Source organism: Pholis gunnellus (genome assembly GCF_910591455.1).
Source record: "Pholis gunnellus genome assembly, chromosome: 1".
In the NCBI taxonomy this organism is placed as follows: domain Eukaryota; kingdom Metazoa; phylum Chordata; class Actinopteri; order Perciformes; family Pholidae; genus Pholis; species Pholis gunnellus.
In genome coordinates this window covers 16,651,998-16,676,590 of record NC_136528.1, presented here as the reverse complement: position 1 = coordinate 16,676,590, position 24,593 = coordinate 16,651,998, and the positions used below count along the sequence as shown (strand labels likewise).

Sequence of the window (24,593 nt, the reverse complement as noted above, 5' to 3'; positions counted from 1 at the left end):
GACGACTTGTGATCGGTGGCTGTTAACGTCCGACCGTCCACCGAGTGGGAGGAGAGAGAGAGAGACAGGGAGGAACACAAGAACAGATGGGAGGGAGAACAAATGATGGGAGAGAGATACCGAAGAACTAGTCATTTATTCTCTCATTTGATGTCCTGCTGGCTTCATTTAACTTCACCTATAAAGTGTCATATGTCGATATAAGGACAGATAGTCTTATTCCTCAACTCACCTGAGTCTATATGGACTCATGTGTCTGGAATACAAGTTGAATTTGGCTGACATTTACCCTATATAATCTCCATGTATGGCCAACAGCCATACATTATTAATGTCTACTGATTATTATTCCTACTTAATAGAGGAGGTGGTCCCGATAAGGATGGCTTAGCTGGTAAATATTGCTATGTTGCAGTTTACTAATGTTAATTTATGTGAAAATGTGTTAACTGGTAACGTCGTTTAAAGTCGGAATAATGTCAAATTAATTGAAAGTTGGCTAAATGTTCGTTACAGTTTGATTAGCCCATATATGCAGACTACACAGCCTATAGTGCATTGCGGCTGCTTTACGTTAGGTTTTGCGACTTTGTCGAACTGTTTTTAACGTAACGTAACGTAACGCAGTTCAGCGCCAGCAGCAAACTAGTTAGTCTGCCTCCATGTAGCAGTATCACAAACATGTTCAACAAAAAACCAAGGAGGAACTTTCGACAGAGGAAAGAGAAGTCCAGCGACGAGGAGGACCAGCAGGCGAACAGAGGAGATGAAGAGGATCATGAGAAAGCTGCTGCTGCCGTAAATAAGCCGTCCAAACCGGCCCAGGGCCGCGGCATTAGCTGCAGCTCCAAGCGGGAAACGACGCCTCCCAAGTCGGACAGCAGTGACGGAGAGGACGGGGAGACGTCGGAAGTGACAGAAGAAAGAGAAGAGAGGAACAAAGATGGGTTTAAGAAGAAAACAAACTCCATCCTCAGTTTTTCTGAAGATAAAGAAGGTAAATAAGTGTAAATACGGCGTCTTGATATCAATGGTTTCAAAGATGGACCCCAGTACGTCATAGCAACGTAAGAATCAAAATAAATATTAATACATTTGCCTTTTGATATATTGTTTTGTGTCATATTGATAACGCTTAAAAGCATATAGATAGTATTGAACAATAGTATTAACAATACGATTCTGTGTTGGCGTAGGATTGTTCATCACTCTCTGTCAGCAGCAGTTTTGTGCTCATGGATCTCTGATTTTGTGTTTACTGTCTCAGCTGAGGAACCAACATTCAGAGTGAAGAAGTCCTCTGATAAAGCTGTGCTGTTCAAAGTGAGGCGGAAGGACGCTTCAGCTGCCAACACCAGCACAGGTAAGAGCCTGACTGGTTCACACTAGACACACTCATGGCCCACTGTGATAGATGCTGCATTACATACACAGATCTATAAATACAGTCCATCAACACTAAATACATGTCAGGCGCCCGCTTTTTAAGTACTGCTAGCTAACAATAATGCAGTCTGATGTCTATGTCTCTAATATTTTCTCTATAATAATACCAATCAGATTAACCGGTTGTATACCCTGATGAAATACAGATGGATTTGGTTTATTTTGACAAATAACGTTTAAGAATTTGTGTGAAAAGGGGAGTGGGGGCGGATAAATCATTATAGCTTAGACGAGGAAGATTTGGTCTAAAGTACAGATATATTGATTTAGAAAAGATGCCGATACAAAACTCTTACCCGTTGAAAATGTTTTGAGTGTCAGCCTACACACGTCATCTTAGTCATTAGAGAAATATTTAGGATTTTCATCTTAATTCAGTATTTATCTAGATAATAATGTTGGCAAACATAATCATACTTTACATTTTTTCACGCCTCCCTCTCCTCTCTTCCAGCCCCAGCAGGTGGAGGTGCTGCAACTTCTGCTTCTTCCAAGCAAGATCATGCCATACACCGTAATGATGATGATGACGACGACGACGACGACGACGATGAAAGTGATCTCAGTGATCTCAGTTCTCTCTCAGCTGCCTCAGCCTCAGATTCCAGCTGCTCTCCTTCTATACCAGCTAAACCAAGTATGTGTCTTTGTGGGTGTTCTCCACAGAAGTGTTGTTGTGACAGACTCAAAGCGGTGAAAAGCTCTGCTCAGATCTTCGGTCAGAGAGGATCTGCATTAGTAGATTAAACACACTAAGAAATGTTGCTACTTGCTGCCTGTTTATTGATCTCTTGCAACATTTATTACTCTACATCCATTTTACAATACTCCCTCCACTCTGACATAGTCATCCTCGGCCCACCTCCAAGTGTAGACATACATGCAACCTCAGTGTTTCCCCTACCATTGTATTAGGGGGGCGCCCCCCCCCCCTTGAAGGTCAAGTGAATTTTGTTTAATTTTTATTTTCTATATAGCGCCAGATCAAAACAGAAGTAATTTAAGGTTCCCTTTCCTATAGAACAGGTCTACACCTTGTTCTTTTATTAAACAAACTAAATAGCCTTATCTTATTTATCTTATTGACACGACGGCATGTCATTTCTGTCTCTACATGGTCGCGCATTTACAATTCTCCTCTGCTCTCTGTATCGCGCATGGCGGAGTTCTGCCCCGATATGCGCGCATGCACACACACACACACACAGACACGTGCGCGCAAACACAGGTGAGCACACTCACACCAGCGGACAGAGAGCGCGCTTCGGAAAAAATGTCGCGTCAACCACCTGAAAAGCAGACAACAATATCTGCGTGGTGGAGATGGGAAAACTCGCTCTCCTGCTAAGTACGGGAAAGAGCCCAAGTGCTGCACGCCCCCGACAAGCAGCTAAAGTCCAGTCACCACCGGATGACCGGTTTTGACCCAGCTTGGCTGTCAGAGGGGAAATACTCCCCCTGGCTGCACAAGACTGATCTTGGTAAGTAAGTAAATAAATACATATATTGCATACATGCATAAATAAATATCAAGAGGCTCTGGAAATGTTCTTCCAGAAGCCCAGAAAGATGCACTGCAGTGACAAAAGCTGCACACCTTGTGGATAATTGTCATAAAAAGAAATGTTAATGCTGTCATTAAATGAAACACATGAACACCATGATTCCTTTAAGTCAGGGGTCACTAATTGGCGGACCGCGGTCCGGTCCGGACCCAGACGCCATTGCATCCGGACCCAGGACCGAAAACCGATAGATAATTGAGAATTATTACATTTTGACGGAGCAGTTCTATTTTAACCTGCGCAGCATTTACGGCACTTGTTCAGCGGTGCAGGAAACACGCCGACCAATGCGTTGTAAATCACATCACCTGATGTACCAGTGAGATGTACACACACCGTGACACACGGGGAAGAGACAAGGAAATGGATAGCAGAGCAGGTAACTTATTACGTGAGTCAGTAAAGTAATTTCCCAACACAATCTTCTAAAAGAGACAAGTGTTCATAGAGACCAGAGTCTTAAACTAAGAATGGACAGACTCGTATAGGTGAATTATTCCAACGGGCAGTATAAAAACAGTAGGTCTCATTTGTAGCAAACGTACCCACTCACATCTGAAACGAAGTCACAGAAAATAAACCTAAGAGCCCAATATGATCAGAATCCTAACACATGAATTCACTGTTCAACAATGAAGTTAACAGAGAGAATAGAGCCGAAACAAGTGGATTAATAACCACAGATAAAGTCCATGCACACTCATATATATATGGCACTAAATAGCGCAAGTTAGATATTATTGTAATGTTCCGGACCTTTGCACGAGGAGATTTTCTCACTCTGGACCTTTTGGTAAATTTAATTGAATACCCCTGCTTTAAGCTGTAAACCTAGGGGAAACACTGCAACCTAGTATGATGTATAATGCAATGTGTCTCTGATTACTGTTCTTATTTTCAGTACACATTGTTATTACTGCCAGTGAGAAAAACATATAGTGCACATCTCTTGTCATCATTTCAAGCAGGGTTAATAAGGCGACTTTCTTTTACGACTGCTGTTATTGCGTATGATAATTGGTATGTGGTATCCTGCTTGCTGTATACCTACATCTGGTATGTTTGGTGTTAGTGTGTGTGTATGAGTGTGTGTGTCTGCCATACATCCTTGTGTATACCTGGACTTAATTGTCTCTCGATGTGTCTTTACAGTCGTTATCCCTAATGCTGAAGAGATCAAGGCAGCCAGGCGGCAGCGTCACGCCACTCGAGCCCAGAAAGAATTCATTTCCCTGGGTAGAGATGGCCACAGCTCCGCTGGTAGCACCCCAGATCACTACAGCCGGGAAGATGAAGAGGAAAGAGTTGCTGCTGATGATGATGAGGAGCCAGATGATCATGAGAGAAGAATCGAGTTTGCCCCAAGACTGAAGAGCATTAGGGAGAGGATTGCAGAGAAACTCGGTATGAGAGGCCGGGAGAAATGAATACATTGGTGATATCTTTCTTAACATGGAATTTGCATTTTGTGACGACTGTTTTGTCTAGTAGCAACGTAACTACACTAAAATGGTATTACGATAGGCTGGCTGCCTGAAAGGCTTTGCTTGCTTTTGCACCAAATTGTGGGGATGTGAAGTGTACTATTTAGTGTGTTTGTGTGTAATCTAGGAGAAAGTGATGGCAGTCGCTCAGGAACTGATGGAGAAGAGCAGGAACTTTGGGAGGAGACACAGATTGAGAAGGGAGTCAAAAGACGGCCAGGAGGACAGGTAGGAAGAGATTGAGGCAGGCCGCTTACTGTTTTTCCCAATTTTCTTGATAATTTTCTTCTGTTCGCTCTCTTTCTAGTGTCATTTGTCTGTCTCGCTCTTTCTGTATTGAACTTTTGTCTCATCTAGTGTAAAATTGGCTGCTCTCCAATGGCAGAATAGTCTCTTTCTGAAGACTCAAGCCATCTGCTAGTGTACCCGCTGTTACCCTCAGTACTGCAACTTTGACATTCTTTATCCTACTTTCTTCCCCTCAGAGCCCATCTGGCAGTGAGTCCAGCAGCTACAGCAACAGCAGCAGCCGGCGACTCAGAGGACGACAAAAGAAGAGATCGGCAGGAGTCAAAATCCCAACTCTTCCTCACATCAGTATCTCAATGGTCAAGAAGAGGATCACTGGAAAGTAAGTTTCCACGAGCTTTATTTGCCTTAATGTCGCACCACATCATAAATTAGACATTATAGAGATAACATTCATTCAAGAAATATTGGTCTGATATGCCTTAATATTGTACTATTTAACAATAAAAAGGGTAACAATATTTTCCATTCCATGTTAAAGTGATTCCACATTGCCAAACAATACATGTGCTGTAATCAAACAAATACTCGTGAACTCCTTACTTCACACGACACCTCTCTCTGATTTTCTTTCTTTCTAGACTAGACTCTCTGAAGGAGGTGCACAGAGCACGGCAGGCGGAGCTGAGGAGGATGGAGAGCGATGTTGAGAACGCTAAATCCTCCGCGGAGATTCTGGAGGAATGTTCCTCAGAGAGACAGCTGAGGTTCTACAGGGACATGACCCTCTACGTCCACAACCTGGTGGAGTGTCTACGGGAGAAGGTCAGAGACGAGTACATCTGTTCAGTTATTGTCCGCTGTTAACTATCATTGAATTGTATTGAACATCTGGTATTGAACAGCTGGATCAACTGGAAGCTGCAGAAATACCTCCCTTCTGGAGACGGATGATGATAATATGCTGACTGGGGATAATATGTTGATTGTCGACAGGTTATGGAGATCAACTCACTGGAACTGGAGTTGCACTCTCTGTTGTCTGAGCAGATGGATGAGCTGTTAGCACAGAGACGACAGAGGATCAAGGAGCAGGCCGACCTCAGCTGTGAGTAACTACATGTGCATTTGTGTATCTGTACAATGTGTCTGTCACCGTCTCTGTATAATAAGTCTCAAAATAGTCTCCGGAAGGAAGATTAAAATTAACTGTTTTTTTTATCCAATTTTTTTCTAGGTAACACAGATGAGCAGAGCGGCAACTCCACTAATATAACAGAAACTCAAGGGTGAGTGTAATAAAAATATCTTTCAAGATAAGAAATGTTCATGTCATGGTTTGTTTCCTTTTGCATCACTACCTGTTCACAGATATTTGTATCAGTGTTTATTTGGCAGCTATTTTAGATTCAGTCTTAGTTTTAATCTTCACACAAAAATGCTTTTTAGTTTTAGTCGCATTTTAGTCATTTTTATCCTTCATACTTCTGGTCTAGTTTCAGTTGGCAAAAATTACATTTTAATCAACTTTTAGTCAAAATGTTTTATCTCGTATATATTTTTTTGTATGTAGTCTTAGTTAAATGTCCTTTTAGTCACCAGATTATATCGAGCATTTCATCTAGTCTAGCCCAAACCCATAACCTATGTCACATTAGATTTTATATTATCATGATCTGATGAAACACACAGGTTGAATGATTAAGAGCCTCCCAGCCTTTATGAGAGCCAACCTGCAAACCGCTAACTTCATGCATGATAGTAGCACAGTTGTCAGGACTGAATCTCACCATCGTCTCGTCTTTAAATAAAGTTTAACGACAATATCTCTTTATAGTTTTAATTTGTATGATATTTGTCTGACATGTTGCAGCGAGGTAGCCTCTAGTGTTGAAGCCGAACAAGATGCTGATATACCTGAAGACACACAGCCCTCAGCTGAGGAGGAGGAGCAGCTGCAGAAGACAATAGGTGAGGTGTTCAACCTATAGACCCGGGTTTTATTTAAACAGCTGCACTGTTCTGTACACTACATACTGCAACTTTCTCTTTTCTCTTTCGCTCACTTTTTATTTAAAAAATTGCAGAGAATCCTAAGTAGAAGAAAGCCGAGGTCCAGGCTGAATTAATGTGGTCGCTTGTTTGCTTTTGTCTGACCCGCCTTCCTTCCCTCTCCAGCTGACATCCTGTCGAGATCCGAGGCTGTGTTTTCTGACGTCCAGAGCGACTTCTGCGACGTTAAGAAGATTCTGTCCCGATTTGAAGAATGGAGAGGGTCTTACTCTGACTCTTACCACAGTGCCTACATCTCTCTCTGTCTGCCCAAGTTGTTGAACCCCATCATCAGACATAACTTACTCGCCTGGAACCCACTAAAGGTACAATCGAGGATACATACACAGAGACTAGCTCATACATACACACAGATGCCATAACACAACTAACGTTATGTGTCCAATGTTATTTGTATGTTCCAGGACGGTATTGGGGACTTTGAAAACCTCCCGTGGTTCACAGCTGTTGAGACCTTCTGTCATGGCCATGGGCACGAGGAGCTGGAGCACACAGACAGACAGACGCTGTCTAATGTCATAGAAAAGACGGTCCTACCCAAAATAACAGGTACCTCACTCACTCACTGTTATGTGACTTTTCCCTATGTCTTTCACACACTTGTACATATCCACCACTCATAAAATTAGCCATATTGCAATAAGTGTCATATGTTCAAATGCAAGAGAACGCGCACATAGCAATGGAGAAAGGCTGTTTGATTTATAGCTCCACAACTTAAAGATTGAAAGGTTTTATCATATAGAACAATCCCTCAACACTCTATCCTTGACCTCCGGATCAGTGTGTTTGACATCATAGATGTGTCAAACGACAGAAACATCACTTCTTCTTTTTTCTTGCTCTGTCTTTGCTTAGCCTATGTGGAGCTGGTGTGGGATCCCATGTCCCGCCGTCAGTCAGTCTGTCTATCGGATGTTTGTCACAGACTGAAGGAGGACTATTCCATCTTTGAAGGAGAGCAAAGTAAACCGGTCAAGGTGAAGTAAACACTGACGCAGAAATCCTCCTGCTTTGCTATTTTAGTTCATTTTCAATGTTAATAGGGATGGGCGATGGTTTCTATTTTCATAGTCCAATTGTGGTTACTTGAGATCAGTCAGGAGGAGGCTTAGCATCTGATTGAGCATTTAAATAATGGAGCCTTTAAGCTTTCTGTAAAACCTGCAAAACCATTAGTTTTACGTGCATGAACAGTAATAAGAGTGTGAACATTTTATTTACAATACAATACAAAAAGGGACGACAAACTGCTTTGTGTTTGTGTTAACGATGTGTATCTATGTCCCATGCAGGCATTCAAAGAGGCTGTGATCAGTCGACTGAGGAGCTGTGTAGATGAAGATGTCTTCATCCCTCTGTACCCCAAAAAGTCAGTCTCTCCTTACCTCTTTCAGTTTCTACATTACACGTGTTTTCCTTGTTTACGATGAAGAAGTCCCTTTTTTTCATTATACAGTAAAGACTCAAATGCGACACGTTTCTGCTTAATCATTAGATAAAATGGTCGATCAATAACCTTTAACTCAAATTACTTTATGACGTTCTGTGGTATTTTCAATCTGTTATATTTGCTGTTTTGTTTTTCTACTCAGGTTGCTAGAAGACAGGTTGTCTCCTCAGTGTCGCTTCAGGGATCAACAGTTCTGGACGGCCGTCAAAGTACTGCTCTTACAGATTCTTTTTTTTTTTAAAGACTTGTGTGCTTTATATTGTTTCAGCCTCTCCAAGTGGGGAGTTCCCGGCTGCTGTATGTTAATCACCGTCTTGTGTTTATATTAGCTGCTAGGAAACATGGGAAAATGGGATTTGCTGCTTCCTGAGTCTGCTTTGAAGGAACTGATGTTGGACAAACTGCTGAACCGATACCTGATGATCACCATGTGCACTCAGACACTGTACAACAACGCCGTACCCGCATGCACAAAGGTGTTTACATTTTAAATTTGGAATGTGTATTTTTGGAGTCTGTGCACTTGTCTTGATCTGGTTGTTTGTCGTCTATCCCTCACGCTTCTATTTTGCTTAACCTCCCACTACCTATCTCTATCTATCTATCTATCTATCTATCTATCTATCTATCTATCTATCTATCTATCTATCTATCTATCTATCTATAGATCGGTGATTGTTTGCCGCTCTCTTGGTTCAAAGGAGAGAATGAATGTTTGCCTCAGCTCCAGAATTTCAGAAACCATCTTGTTCAGGAAGTTCATACCATCTGCAAACAGCAGTCTCCTGAAGATCCAAACACCAAGTAATAAAAATAACAAGTTTTTCCATTGGAAAGAAAAATATTTTAGAAATTGCTGTAAGTTCAACTTTGTCACAGTAAAATAGGAAAAAGACTATTTCTTAATGTATCATGTCATTAAGTTTACCTTTAAACAGCTTAGTAAGTGCTAAAATCCATAATCCTTCTCTTGGTACTTTGATTTACTCAAACAGCCTGCATGTTTGTTTTTACAAGATGATGCAACAGCAGTTGGACATAGAAGTTGACTCCCTATTGCCCCATCATGACGTCTGCAGTGACAAAAAAATGGACAATTTGTTTAGTGAATTTCATCCCGATTTAATGACTTTCCTTCATACATTTATAACACACAACTCTCTAATCACTGCTGTGTGCCTGTCTCCTGTAGGTCTTCTGTGGTTGAAGTGTTGCAGATTTTGAGTAGAGTCCGGTGCAATGACTCCATCATGGCGATAGCAGAGAAATACCACTATGAAGATGTCATCTACTCTCATCAGCTGCTGAACCAAGACACCATGTGAACAACAAACTATCAAACAGAGTACACTGTTATTTTGAAAGCAGTTGTCAAAGACATTATACAGCAGGAGAGGAACGGAGGCGACTCTGCCCTGTGAACTAGATCATACATATAGAGCCATGAGGGCAAGTGTGTCTCCTTATGGTAGATAGCCACTGCTTATCAGGACAGCACTGTTTACATACTGTATATACAAAGTGCACGTGAGGTGGAGCAGAAAGTGTGAGCTAAAAATCATACAAATTAATTGTTTAACAAAAGGACTCTGCCAAAAAAGTGTGGGGAAAAATAATTCTCCCTCCTGCGTTTAATGTTATTTTAGTCATGAACAATTTGCTGTCTGTTTTGTACAGGAGATGACTATTTTAATGAATAAATATTTGAAGCTGATGTCATATTCCCTGACTGCAACAGGAAATAAACTACTTTTGGATACTTTGACTGTTTACAACTGTGAAATGTTTCTAGCAGCTGACACCACGGGAACTAACACTGCAGGTCGGCTCTTTTAGGTTAAGAGAACGGTTTGTAGAGCATTATGAACCAATATCTTATTTAGGTCAATGAGAAGAGGTGGCGGTATTGGCAGCAAAAGATAGGATGTCACTGTCATCTGGATGGATGAGATTTGAGGAAAATATGCTTTGACCAACATTTATTCTATTACATACACTATTTAAACAAAACGATCTAAAAGTCCATGAACTTAAGCCGGGAACACAGCTTTTCATCCCACCATGACGATACAGTGACGAGGGATTTCACGACCCCATTATGAAGGCAAATAACCGGTGACACCCATGTTGGTGTTTGTCCTGCTTTCACACAAACACACCATATGCACCGCTGTAAAGAACATCTCCAGTTACATGGCCTGAGTCTTGTTTTTCAACTGCATTTCCATCAACAAATACAAAGTCAGCTGCTAAATCTAACAGAAATGGTCAAAGGAATTGTTTCACTGTACATCTACAGTAAATTAAAAAAGGTATTTCTGAATATTCTTCAGGCCAGCGCTCTCTGGCATGTTTATTATGCCTTTTATTCTAGAGGTAACAGAACAATGAAAGGAAATGAGACATGAGGAAAGGTCGGACTTGAATTAGTGCCGGCGTGGTTCATGGCTCATGCCTCAACCCCGATGCTATGGCAGCGCCCCAAGACAATTAATTAATTAATTTATTATTTAATTAAATGTACAACACAAAAGTTCTGGAAAGCTTTTGAACATGAAAGACAAAAGACTTCTTTCTCTGAGCAGAGTTGGTTTTATTTATGAGGCCCATCCAAAGCAAAGCACACCAAAACAAAACCCCCAAACATTTTTCGTCACGTGCACATGATGCTCGAACATGAAAAACAAGCACTGGGATCAACATCATCACTTTGTGGATGAAATAATTCCAGTCCACAGGAGTGACAAGCTTCTTCAGATCAAAAATAACAATAAAAAGCTAAACTCAACCCTTCCACACACTTGTGAACAAAACAGCAGAGGGGATGTGTCAGGCTCATGGAGTAACTCATGCCGTTTTGTGCACAAACAACTGGATGCATTTTCTGAATAAGGCTCAAAAGCAAACAACTGGATATGTGAACTGTTGCAACATTCAGCTACACAAAAAAAAATGATTTTGTGATAGTCCAAATATTAACTATTAAAACAAAGCTAGCAGAATTTTGAGCTAACAGGCCAGGAAAGGCAAGCATGTACGTGCACACACACGCACACACACACACACACACACAAACAGCAAGTGTCTATTCTGACACATACAGCTACCTGGTTAGTGTACTTGTGCATATGAAGCTACTGTATTTCAAAAGGACAACACTTAAACAGATTCTAGAAGTTGAATAGTAGTTACAGCTGACACGTTTGATACAGTTTGCTACATCTCTAGCACCGATTCAACCTACTTTACTAATCCTCAATCCTGCCATGGGAAACAATGTCCAGGATCTTTACATTTTATACTATGAAGCTATCAGCCGGCTATACTGTTGCTATTTAATAACAGGGGGCGTCCTGTGCAGGTTAATGCCATATAGACTACAACATGAAGGTGTGGCAACTGAGGAGTCTATTTTTATCCAGATGATGTGGATACAGTATCATTTTATGAATACACTGTAAGATCTTAATTTAAATTTTTGTCTGCACAAAATGTTACAAATCAATCTTTGGCATGATGAAAGGTACAAACATGATTAACAACTACATAAAGTATACCTAGACAAAATCCTCCTTTCATTAGCAATCATGTTCGTGGACGGCCATGTTTAAACCCATTTACACAAAACGGTTCTTTTACTGTCCTTGGCTAGAAAACGCTGCTGCAGCTGTGCCTTTTGTCTTACAAGCAGAGGGTTAATAGAACATTCAAGCCAAATGAAGACCAAATGAAATAGATAAATGCAGAAAGTACCACCAAAAATAATGTTAGAACTTCATCTTAAAGTGCACTCCATCTCTAGTCAAGGTGCTCGTGATGAAATAGCTCTCCTCAAAAGTTGGAAACTTTCTTGTTGTTATTATGCATATTAGTAAGTGCTGAGAAAACCTGGAGTATGGCATCAGGGGGAGGACAAACTTTAGATGACAGAAAACTGGATGCCGTGTTTGTTGAGGCGGTCCGTCAGTGTGGTTTTTGCAAAAGCAGCTCCTGGAGTATAAACTCCTCCCCTGGAAATGAAGGATAAAAAAGAAAAGAGTTTCATACCCAAGTGTCTTGAATTTTAACAAGTGACATTCTTAGATTTCCTGGATGTTTAAACACCAGACTGTAAACAAAAAAAAGAAAAGAAATAATGACTAATTAGTTCGTTCTACTGTAGAAACAAGACAGCTGGCTCTGTTCAGAGGACCTGCTCCAAATTCTGCCACGATATCCCCCAAATGCTACACACTGTTCCTTAAGTAGTTCATGTTGTGTGCTGTATTTGTATTTGGGTGTAAATTAATTTCCAGTTCGGGCAGTAGATGTGAGAACTTACGTTTTGGGCAAGGCTGTGGGTTCGTTGAGGATTGTTAGAGCAGCCTGTACCATGGTGATGGGCGTGGCCACATATCCACACTCTGAGTAATAAGAAAAAGACAATAGAATAACCACAACCCACAACAAGGATGGTGTTGAACAGGCCAGACTGGGTACCTGGTGTGATTTGCATAATAACCAGCATGAATAGAAACAACAAACATGGTTGGTGTTCATATCACTGCTATGTTTTCACAACTTCATTCGTGGAGGGTTTAAAATATTTCAAGCCAAACAAGTATCTCTTCAACATCAAGTACACAACCTACTATTCTACTAAGATTTCCAGTTACCTGGTCCCTGAACCAGTGTGCGGATCTTGCCGTTAGGTTTCCCCTGGGAAGGGTCCTGTCCCTCTGTGTAGCCCTCTCCATAGAGAGCAAACTGGAAGGATGACCCCTCCATCTAATACAAACATGGACACACACACACACATCACAATACAGAGCATCTTCTTTTCATCATACGTTACCATCCAAACTAAATGGAACCACAGAAGAGCATTAACTAATAGTATAAACCTTATTTTCTGGTCAGCACTTTACCTGCTTTCTAGTTGGTCCGGCCTTGGAGAAGAGTCCAAAGGAGAAGAACTCTGGGTGCTGAGAAGGAGAGTACGAACAACAGACAGACATAAGCATGTAACCATCTCCCAGCACACAGTATGTGTACTCTGACTTTTTAGTTTCAATGGTAGAGTATTCAGTTAAAGTCAGTTCACGCCATGTTTGTTTACCTTGATGAGTAGATTGCGTCCAAAACTGAACTTGACTAAGATCCAGAACATCATGCCAGCAAACATCAGCTTGACGACGTTGCTGATACCTCCTACTCCTGCATACGCTCCATACTGAACCTGAAGTAAATACAACTTGTATTTAATGCTCGACAAACATAGCAGAGGCAGTAATAAACATACCGTTTCCATTTTGGTGCCATCTTATCCTGAAAACAAGACGGTTGAGGTAGTGTCCCTGCACATCGACTCTTAAGGTCCGAAGTAAAAACTAATAATATTGAGAAGAACAGGTGGGGATGAAAACTTAAAATCCTAATTGGTCACATCTGTGAAACTTAAATTAGACACAGTAGGGTCTCTCTGATGCTTCTCTGCAAGAACGCTATTAAGAATTATCATTTTACAATCATTAAAGGAATATTGTGTAAAATAAACAGAAAATAAAGGCTGACCGGCTTTTCCTGATGTTCCTCCACCAGAAAGCGCTGAGTTCTCTTCACAACGGAGGGATCGGAGCCCATGAACGGCACCGTATACTGCTGGATCTCATTACTAAAGAACAAATTTCCCCTACAAATACACAAACACACAAAGAAATATACTGAGAAAACACAATACTTTCAACAGCATGAAAACCGGGTCCAACTTCAGAACATGCTCTTGCGTGTGCTGAAGGATGGTGGGATTCAACTCTGTACCAGACACTGGTACAGATGTGGTAAGAGGATTATCCACCAATATTATTACAAATTGTAACCAAAATAGCAAAGATATGTTTGAGGCCATTTAAAAAACACTCAAGCACTCAAATATTGATATATAGGTATTGCCCCATCAATCCTCATTGTTCCAAAGGTTATCTAAACAGTCTGTGTTACCAAATCAAGAGTATTCCCAAGTTACAGTCTTTCCAGTATAAAATCTCCCCTTTGTGTTTCCGCACTGCTGCTGTTTTAAGAAAGATCGTGAACCTATCCTTTCATGACTGATTAAGATACAACAAAGGTCTCCAGTAATGACATACTGGCTCCAAAAGGGCTTTTCAAATGTGTAGATTAGCCTGCATTTGTGTTTGAACGTAAACATACTATGTACTACATAATGTTGATTTACCAACTTTGACAAACTGGCTGTGGAGGCGCCATTAAGAAAAGGTAAAAGATTTTATTTTCCTCCTCTACGTACCTGCGTTTAAGTTTAGAGCCAACAGTAGGGAGAGGTTTGTGATTAAACTTCCTCCTGAGACTCTGGAGCTTCTGGCCGTCGGAAAAGCCGTAGATAGCCGACTGCCACGTGCCATCATGGATACATCCGCCCTGATAGAGGAAGACGGAGAGACAAACATATAGAAAAGGGAGAAAATGTGGAGGAAAAGGAGAGCAACATTAACAAAGACAAAACAAGTCACATTTGAGATTAGGAGAAAAAAATGAAATGCCACATAAATATAAGAGTGTACAGAAATGAGGAGGCAAGTGGGTTATCAAGGAACAAAAACAAGCGGGTTCATTGCTTGGACTTGTGGGTAATGTAGTTACATACATCATCGCCTGAGCCGACAGTCAGGAAGCTCTCCACTGCAGTCAGCGTTCCTGTGAACACATATACACACAAACCATGTTTTAGCAGAGAATAATACGACAATGAATGAATCATTAATAGCAGCAGAAAGAGAGTGAGTGGACCGCTGCATGTCCATCTCAGATGGTTAATTGTTTATGTGCGTTTGTGAGCATATCGGTATATACGTACCCTTGAACTGGTCCCTGGTGTAGAGGACTCCCATGTCCGCAGGTATGGAGTCGAATCCACAGCTGCCTATGATGTAGACACCTTTCTCAGCTGCCTGGCTGCTGTAGTTCAACTGCATGCCCTCCAGAAACTGAATACAGACAGAAACACACACACATGTAGAAAAGCAATGTAAAAGTAATTGTCTATAATGTATTAAATTCAACTGATTCTGATGAGCATGAAGCTATGGTGAAGTTCGTCCCATTGTGGGGTTAGGGTGGTGGGGTATTTTGTGTAGCTCTCAGAGAACCTGAAGGAGCTGAGACTGATACACGCTGCATTACAGACCGGCATCTGACAGCGAGGGAAAACTGCCGTCATGTGGCAAAGTGAGAGATTATTTTGTCTAAGAGGCTACAGCATGAAATGCAGCACGTCTCCCATTTAATTCAAACACACAAGCTGAATGTTAAGACATCTGCAGGATTAGATCCATGTAGGGTCCACTTACAACATGCAGGGAGAGACAGAAGATTCAAATTCTTATTTGGCAATTTGATTAAAGTCTAAATTATTTGGTAAAATGAATAGTGTAAAGGTCAGTAACGCAAATGTGTCTAATCTACACTATATGTTTTTAAATATATGTGTTTGAGTATTTAAAGTTTTAGTTTTAGTTAGGAGTGGCCCATAAGAGGTGAACCTTTTTAAAAAGTAACTTTAAATTATCTTTACACTTATTTGTTTGCATTCAAATGTTCCATTTAAAACCCACAATGTAATACGACACTTAAGGCACTAAATGGGTTTAGTTTTGACAGATAATATTATTGTATGCAATTTAACAATTTCTGTTCATTTTGAGAGACCCGCTTCATTTTCTTCTTTGTACGTTTACAATTTCTCATTAAAAATAAAGCAAACATATATTTCATTCAATAAAATGAATGGAATGAACAGTAGAATACTTGATTACTAAAATAAAGCGATAGTTGCCTTCCCTACCAATAACGATCTTACAGTATGTAATGATTAATGGTGTGCACACAGCACTATGAGCATACCTGAGGCTCTCCACTGATGTCAATATGGTGGGCTCCATTCTCCACACAGGCTTTGACCACTGGCTCGCCATAGAACCTGTACTACACACACACACACACACACACACACATCAATGCACTGTTTCCTCCTTTCTCTCCTACTTTGGTTGATGATCGGTCAACTATAGTTCATGTTGGTCTGGAGAGCTTGTAGATTAACACGTCTCCTCACATACACAGAGGAAGCCACTTATTTCTGATGAAGAAAACCTGCAAAAGTGGATCAGCCTACGTTGACTTAATTAATTATGTTTATGCAGCAAATATCTGGTATCAGAGAAGCTATTTGTATAGCATGCATGCAGTGACACCGACATAACAAGAATTTAAAGAAACATTTCTCAATCTCAGCTTTTATCTACAACGTCTTGGGTAACCACGTCATAAAACGATCAAAATCAGTTTCTTGTCTTTCATATCAGAGTGGACACCTCCAGGTCCTCTAGCTTATTGTTACTAACGGACAAAAAAAGTCGGCCAAGTGTGAAGGTTGTATGAGGCCTCGTTGGTTAAGAACCATGACAATGCAAAACCGTATATTTCTTCATATCCAATACATTTTCCCACCATAACCTGCCAGTATCTATGCTCACCACTCCCCCCTGATCTCGATCCACAGAGGCTCCCTGACATTTCCAGTGTTGCAGTAAGAAATGATCCCTCCCTGACTATCCTGTTAACTTGTTCATTGTGCAGTCATGTGTTTTGTATATTCATGTTAAATTTTACATGGAGGTCAAATGACTCATGCGATTCTTATGAGTCGGCTTTCCGGTTGTGATCTTTAACAGTAATCTTCCTTTGGTTGACTGTTGGTACACGGCTGAATCATGTATTACTACACAGACCAATTTGCAGAGCAAGGTACATTCTCCCTATTTGACAATCCTTGTTCCTGTTCCTGAGACTATTATGCAAAACGTGTGGTTTACAGAATACAGTGTGGTCTTTCATTTTTTAGATACATGGCTTTGTGTTGTCAACATAAAAACACTCACACTGAACAGAACGACAACTCTTTTTGACTTAAACTTTGTGCCTCAGTTTTAACCAAGCTGGCAAAGTGCTGCTGTGTGAAACAGTGGTGGTTACTGCAGTGGAAGAACAAGACCCTGAATGATGCACAGGACGCAGAGCGGTTCTGGAAACCCACTTTTCATTCTGACTTTAATACAATACGACTTATTGTGTCCTGTAAGTCAGTAGCCCTCATTGTGCAAATAAACGCTGCTGTGTGTGAGTGTGAGAGTGAGAGTGAGAGTGAGTGTGTGTGTGTGTGTGTGTGTGTGTGAGAGAAAGAGAGAGAGAAAACAGAGCTATGTTGAGGAGATGGGAGACGCCAACATGCCAATGATGTGAGATGATGATGTGAGAAAAAAATTGTTTGTGTCATGTGACGGAGCAGGTTCTGTGTGCTGAAGAAGAACAATCCCAGGCGTCTACTTACAGGCCCCACACAGTTGAGAACAAGTACAGCCTGTTTGCACATGGCTGCAAGGGAGTCTGGTTCCTCGACATCTGCCACGATAATGTCCACCTCTGACCTGAGCTCGGGCTTACCTGCAGACACACACACACAAACACACACATACACTTTGTAAGGATAGGCTCTTAAGTGCTATAGCATATTTAGAACCAAATGTTTGCTATACAACTCTCAGTTTCTATCATAGCCCTCATAAATAAAAATATTCATGATTCCCAGGTGTGAAAATTATTAAAATAAAAAATAAAAAAGGAGGAATAATGTCTGTGTTGGATGAAATGTGTTTAAGGATTTCAAACCTGTAACTTTTCAATTGTACAGTATTTGCCAAACATAAGTGGCCTAAAAAAGAAAGAACTTGCTAAAACCATATAAGCTGTTTTAAAATGTGCCACTGTAACTCTTTGGGGGAAAGGCACATTTCTGTTTAAACAGACAAACTGCAGTTTTGAGCGTTAACTGAAAGGCTTGTCGGGCTGCGTGTGTGCTGTCATGGAAGGGGATTGTACAGTGAGCAGGTTTGTTCCATCAGCTGTTGTGCACTCCCTGATGAGACAACAGAATAACTATCTAATCCTCTGGAAACTCACATTCCTATCATGACAGCAGAATAGCTCTCCGGTCTTGATCTAGTGACTTCATTTTCCATGTTTAGAGTGTTGCATGGATACAAATGATCAAACTGGAAAACTTCTGGCATACTTAATATATTCACTAAATATTTGTTACACAGTCCACAAATTAATCGCAATGGAGGTGAATTATATTTCTGTATTTAGAGCTGAAATGACTCACCAATGAATCGATGAGTTAATCAACAGAAAATGAATAGCTACGTATTTTTAAAATGAATTAATCATTTAAGTTATTTATAAAGCGAAAGGCAGATGTTTGCTGGATAAAGCTTTTCAAAAAGGGAGAATTTCCTGTTTTTCGAATAAATGGATTAAACAGAAAACCACGTGAAGACATCAATATGGACTCTAATAGGGAACTTGAGATGCGCTTTGTTATTGTTAGGCTGAAAATAGATCAATCAATTACTTGAATGAATCAATTTCGATCCTTTCATAATAAAAATAGTGTAAATAAAAAGGTTCCTTTTTGTCGCAACCTTGCTTGTACTTTGTACCTCATGTTAAACGTATCACTATCAGCGAGCCCAGCTTACACAGATTAGTCGTCCGGAGTCGGAGTTAAGCAATTACCCGTTGCTTTAGAAATACAAAGTACTTTTGAAATATCAGATAAAAGGCGCAGTCTCACCAAATACAACCTCCTAGCATATGACATACGTTGAACAGAACTAACTACCACAACTAATGGGATTGTTTAGATACATACTGAGGACTCCGGCGGCCTGCTCCAGAACTTTTTCCAGCTTCTGCTTGCTCCGGCCTGCCACGGCCCACTTCAGGTTCCCTTTCGGACCCTCGGACACAGTCCGGGCCACCTCCTCCACCACAAACTGTCCCGTGAACCCAGAGGCTCCGAAGATAACCAGGTGGTAGGGCCTGTTGGATGATGTCTCAACACGGGCCATAGTGACAGCTAACAGGCTGGAGGATCTCACTGCGATGGTACCTTCACCTCTCACGGAGACTGACAGGAGAGAGTACGACTGCGTGCTGCAGTTTTGACAGCACTGCTTTCTACTTCCGTAGCAACATTATGCTAATATGCTAACAGACATTAACAACAGCGGTACTTATTTTTGCTACCGAAACAGTTGCATATAAAGACAGTGTGTTGCGTTAAGTGTTTTTTTCCATCAATTTATGTACTTCTAGTAATGCTATCAGTTAGTTGTGCTTAATTTATTTTGTACATTCGTATGTTAGTATGACAACTTCCTGGATTTTCTCCCTGGGTTTTCTCATTGGCCTTAGTTGAAGTCGCCTGTCAATGACGACATTCACATGCGCCTGCAGCACCACGAGAGTTGCACAAATAACTGACGGGGGTCGGCCACTCAATGTCACGGAGTTTTACCAGCGAACAGGCAGGCAATAGCCACTTGTATGTCACCAATGTGGTTATATTTGGATACATATAGGATCATCTTCGATAAGGTATGTCTGTACGAAATTAAAACGTTTCAGTTGTAAGCGTACGGCTAGCCAGTCGGCTAACAACATATATATATAAGTCAGTATCATGAAACTGCTCAACGCCTTCATGTAACAGATTGTCTGCGAGGTTATTTTGTACCTCTTGGCGAACTTGTGAATATACAGGATGTAGGACCGGGAACGCTTCTCCAGTTAGACCGATAGATTTAAGCCATCAAGTTTACCTTCCCACGTGCCAGTATAACATATTATATTAACTTAATCCCATAAAACATTTAAAGCCAGTCATTTATAATTTAGTATTTAGTATTCTATGTTGGTGTCACTTCAATGCCTGCTATTCACCTTAACATCATTGGCCCCTTTTCCTCCCCATTCCCTCTAGGCAATGGCCTCCTGAAGAGGTCCCCGACCTTCCTCCCCCTCTCCTCTGTAGTTACAGGTCCACTGGTCCACCATGTCTACCCAGATCTGTAGAGTGGTAGACCTGATGATGCGCTCTGCTTGCTGCCAGACCATCAGAAGTAGGTCCTGTTTGCACAAAGCAGTGTTGGCCCCTGTGGGTCATTATGGCCTCTGTGTCCCTGGGGCTCCTATGCTTCATAGAAGGGCCTACAGACTGGACTCTCTCTCTTCGGGTCCTGGCCGGCCCACACTGGGTCCAAGCTCCCAACAGCCCCGTGCAGAGAGGACGTCCCCCTCCTCAGCACTCGCACACCGGAACCTGTCTGCTGTAGCTGTACAGGTAGGCATTCGTCTTTGATCACCCGCTTTCTTTTCATCCCTATGGTCTGATATTCTGTTTTATACAGCCGTGTTTCCTTTATTGTTAAGGCACATAGATCTATTCGGCCCCAAATGTTTTGCCCAAGACGACTGTTATTAGCCCAGATGTTGACACCTTTTTTGTATTCCTATCCATGCTGTATTCTAGTTTGCTGTATTGTGTTACTGTCTGCTGCCGCAATGCTCAAAGTTTTCCTCAGGGACCATTAAGTTTTAAATTTTAATTATTTTGGTTCCATCCCAATACACTGTATAATTCAGAGGTTTTCATGGCTACTATAACCACTTTGTGCGAGGAGAAAATCCAAGCATTGATAACAATCTTGAGTTTGTGCAGTAAACTGAAAAAGATAATAAAGGAAACAATTGACAGTGGTTTCTGACACAGTGAGCTTTTTCCACATATTATATAAATAGTTTTCACTCTCTAAGTGCGTTCCTGTCTTTCTCCAGGGCCAATGTCGTCCTCTGTGCCGGTACGACTTACTGGACCATGGTGAGGTAGAGGAGAATGTACGCCGTGCTCAGTCCTGTAAAAAAATTAGACACTTCATAGTGGACCCAGACCTGGCTGAATTGGTCACACAGCATCTCGGATCTGTGGATGCTAAAAGTGTTATCTTCGACTGCAACCCAGGTATGTATGTGTACAATCTTTAAGTCAGTGCGAAACATGGAGGAAAACTTAACGAGTGAATGTTAAAAATATAAAATATGTGCATTTATCATTTATAAGTTTGTGCACATTTGATTAGTCTCGTCTGTGAAACTACAATTAATTGATGGGTTATTTTTGTGTCTGTCTTAGGTCCGGGGGTGTTGACGAGGACACTGCTGAGTGCTGGTGCTCAGAGAGTTGTGGCTCTTGAAGGGGACAGGTTCTTCCTACCTGATCTACAGGTAACACAAACACCTCTCTGCATCTCACGACGTTTTGTATCTTTACGCTTTGTTCTACTCTCATTTTAATTATCAGATTTGATTTGTTAGTTCATTCATTTTCCTTTTATGTAGCAGTTAGTCAAATAAATGATGTTTTCATGTTGTAGGAGTTGGAAGGTCGTCTTGATGGTCAGCTGGAAGTGGTTCACTGTGACTATTTCAAGCTAGACCCCATTGGCAGTGGACACCTTAAACCCCCTGTGATGTTCACTGACAAACTGTTCACTGACCTGGGAATATCAGAAGCTAACTGGACTGATGGTGAGAGAAAAAACAAACTAAGACACCACTGTGTTGCAACTTCAATCTCTCACAAATACGTACACACGAAGAGGTTTCCTCTTGTTGAGCCTCTGGCTGCAAACAAATCACCCCTTCATACAGTCAGTATAATCCTAAAGCTTAGAAATGCCAGGATTCTTCACCATAAACATATATACCTATAACTATTACCTATATTAAGATCCACATTTAGATGAATATGTTTAGAATAATAACTCACATTTCATCATTGTAATGACTTGATATGTACCTTTTACACAATAACACACTTAACTGAATGTACACTGATCTTCATCGGTAATGTGTTCATGCATGTGTCTTTCTAGACATCCCAGTGAGGGTAGTGGGTATCCTGCCTCTGCGTAATGAGCGTGGAATGCTGCTGAAGATGGTTTACGCTTTGTTTGAACGGCTGTCTGTCTACAGATACGGAAGAGTAGAGCTCAACCTCTTCATAAGCGAGAAGGAATACCTGGTAAACGAACAAGAACATTATAAGCTCTGCATATGTAGAAATGACAAACGGTTTGATCAGAGAGTCTAAATTTGTCTGGGAGTGTTTGTGTTTTGTCACCATGAGGATGGGGATGGTTACATCCATGCTCATGCCTCTTGTTGTCATATTGAGCAGCTTTAAACCAACTCAGATCTATGCTGAGGCTGTGGTTACACTTGTCTTTTTAATGCGACTTTTGTGATCAGATGCGTCGGATCAGAGTTCAGCTGTGTCCGCATCCGTGTGTCCACAATGCAACCTGCCCGATCAATCTGATACAAAGGTCGCATTGAAAAGACGAGTGTAACCACAGCCTTAGTTACTGCTGCACTTATATCATCAGCTTTATTGATCTGTCATATTGCTGCTGACAACTCAAGCACTACTTAAAGCTGAGGGAAACCGTTGTCTGGTTACTTAAATGATAATCTGATTATGTGTCGTTCTTTGATCCTTGTGTAAAATATGTAACGCAGTTATGTGTCCATCAGAAACTGGTGTCACGTCCGGGAGAAATGATGCACTACAGAGCCTTCAGTGTCCTCTGGCAGATGGCCTGTGATATCGAACTACTGCACAAGGTACAGTATGAGGGAGGGTGACAGATACAATACATTTAGGTTATTATGCTAATGTGTAAAACCAGTAATGTTGACATTTGAACAGCTGTTTACAGCAAAAACAAAAAAGTATTTTAAAGTTTTAAAAAAAGAGCATGTTGCAGTGTTTTGTTTTATGCTACCAGAGCTTCCATGTTTGCACTCATTTTCAACACAAAGAGGGTGAATGTGATAGTGTTCTAGTGGTCAACCTTCTCATTTCTGTCTGTGCAGGAGCCCTGGGAGTCATTTGTGAGGTCTTCAAAACAGAGAGTACCAAGCTCCAAGGGCAAGGTTAGGAAGAGAGCAACCTCAATAGCAGCAATGTAAAGTGATTGTTACTGTCTGTTTTAATAAAACCTCTCCCTTCATCCTCTGCCTCTTTCTCCCCTCAGCTTCCCAATGACCACTTGTGCCTGGTGCGTCTGCGTCCGCGGGCTGATCTGTTCTCTGCAGGCCTCACTCCGTCCAATGCTTCAACTCTGCTGATGATGATCAAACAGTGTCTGGCAAAGAGGAAGGTCAAGCTCATGGACCGGCTCAAGTAAGCAATACACGCGTACAAAGCTATTGAGACAGGCCTGTAGTCAACACATTGTACATGTCGCATCAAAGAACTGCATCCATACTATAATAGTATCATAGGCTGTTCCAGCCAACACATCTTCCAACCATATTTTCCTCTTGCTCATTCTCCCTCTCTTCTGTCTGTTCCTAGTCTGTGGTCTCCAGATAGTGGGAGTAAGCTGCTATCGGAGATGGGCATGCCGGAGGACATACTGACGGGTCATGTGTATCCAGAGGAGTATCTTCGACTGTTCCAGCTGATGGACAAGAGTCAGGAGTTCGCACAGAGCTGGCTTTATGAAGAGATTTTGGAGAACACACAGAGGGAGGGTTGGGGCTGATGATAGACACACAGGTCTTAGTTATATTTTTATACAAATTGAATAGACAAGTAAAAATAACACGCATGTATAATGTATAGTGATGATGTAATATACAAAAAAGTGTAATGTATTAAAACAGGCATACAGAAGATGCATACATTAGTGCATACATTAGTGCATACATGCATACAAGAACAGAAATAGTAATAAGTGAAATGTTCATGAAATGGATGCAGCAGGTCTCTGCAGTGATTCAAATCAAAGTTGCAGAATAAAGGTCTGCATGTTCAAGGGGGCTGGAAAAAAACAGCCTCACGGGTGCACCAGCTCATGCTAATGATCTTTTAATTCAGAAATGTGCATATCATCAAATGATGTATGCAACTGCAGTTTTGCTGATGCAGTATAGTGTGACAACAGTGTCACAACACAACATGTATCTTGTTTTGCATAATTTTCCAAACCTGTAATAACAGTGCAGGAAGATGGTGGAAGCAAATCTTTGTATTTATTTATATCCCTCATGTGTGCATACTAGTTCAATGTCTCAAATGTCATGTCTTACGGACTGTGTAAGCTGTGTGTAATTTGATTTGGAAGAAAAACATTAAATCAGAATTTTGATATACAGTGTGTGTGGGAGACCATGATGTCAGTCCTGTTTCAGTAAATGCTTGAACCTGCAATGCTCTTATTTTGAATCTATTACTCTTATTTCCTGGTTGCACAAGGTGAACACATGGTGATTAAATGGATTAATCATATTTCTGTTTTTGGAACTGTCATTCTCCACACAGTATTTTATGGCCTGAAGCTTTTAGAAAACACACTA

General features: G+C 41.1%; 3 protein-coding genes across 3 annotated transcripts; 2 read left to right on the top strand and 1 right to left on the bottom strand.

Annotated features, from left to right (window-relative positions):
* The first annotated feature begins 646 nt into the window (after nucleotides 1–646).
* On the top strand, nucleotides 647–10,026 carry gcfc2 (GC-rich sequence DNA-binding factor 2). Its single transcript, XM_079166998.1, has 18 exons — nucleotides 647–997; nucleotides 1,268–1,363; nucleotides 1,901–2,083; nucleotides 4,164–4,415; nucleotides 4,623–4,723; nucleotides 4,981–5,126; nucleotides 5,386–5,569; nucleotides 5,741–5,852; nucleotides 5,982–6,033; nucleotides 6,618–6,715; nucleotides 6,923–7,122; nucleotides 7,222–7,366; nucleotides 7,676–7,797; nucleotides 8,113–8,189; nucleotides 8,413–8,479; nucleotides 8,600–8,746; nucleotides 8,938–9,074; nucleotides 9,463–10,026. The coding sequence occupies exons 1-18, from the start codon at nucleotides 682–684 to the stop codon at nucleotides 9,593–9,595; spliced, it is 2,568 nt and encodes an 855-aa protein (XP_079023124.1). The 5' UTR covers nucleotides 647–681; the 3' UTR covers nucleotides 9,596–10,026.
* Nucleotides 10,027–10,846: 820 nt separating this feature from the next.
* On the bottom strand, nucleotides 10,847–19,317 carry LOC306700284 (saccharopine dehydrogenase-like oxidoreductase). The gene is made up of 12 exons (XM_079165264.1): nucleotides 19,039–19,317; nucleotides 17,656–17,768; nucleotides 16,170–16,250; nucleotides 15,124–15,253; nucleotides 14,914–14,963; nucleotides 14,557–14,687; nucleotides 13,824–13,941; nucleotides 13,369–13,488; nucleotides 13,178–13,234; nucleotides 12,926–13,037; nucleotides 12,592–12,673; nucleotides 10,847–12,280 (listed from the first exon to the last, which is right to left on the bottom strand). The coding sequence occupies exons 1-12, from the start codon at nucleotides 19,235–19,237 to the stop codon at nucleotides 12,190–12,192; spliced, it is 1,284 nt and encodes a 427-aa protein (XP_079021390.1). The 5' UTR covers nucleotides 19,238–19,317; the 3' UTR covers nucleotides 10,847–12,189.
* A 308-nt stretch (nucleotides 19,318–19,625) lies between these two features.
* On the top strand, nucleotides 19,626–24,429 carry tfb2m (transcription factor B2, mitochondrial). Its single transcript, XM_079186509.1, has 10 exons — nucleotides 19,626–19,766; nucleotides 20,152–20,511; nucleotides 21,006–21,189; nucleotides 21,361–21,452; nucleotides 21,602–21,755; nucleotides 22,103–22,251; nucleotides 22,764–22,853; nucleotides 23,106–23,165; nucleotides 23,267–23,415; nucleotides 23,590–24,429. Exons 2-10 carry the CDS (start codon nucleotides 20,224–20,226, stop codon nucleotides 23,777–23,779), a joined length of 1,356 nt encoding a protein of 451 aa, XP_079042635.1. The 5' UTR covers nucleotides 19,626–19,766; nucleotides 20,152–20,223; the 3' UTR covers nucleotides 23,780–24,429.
* The last annotated feature ends 164 nt before the right edge of the window (nucleotides 24,430–24,593 follow it).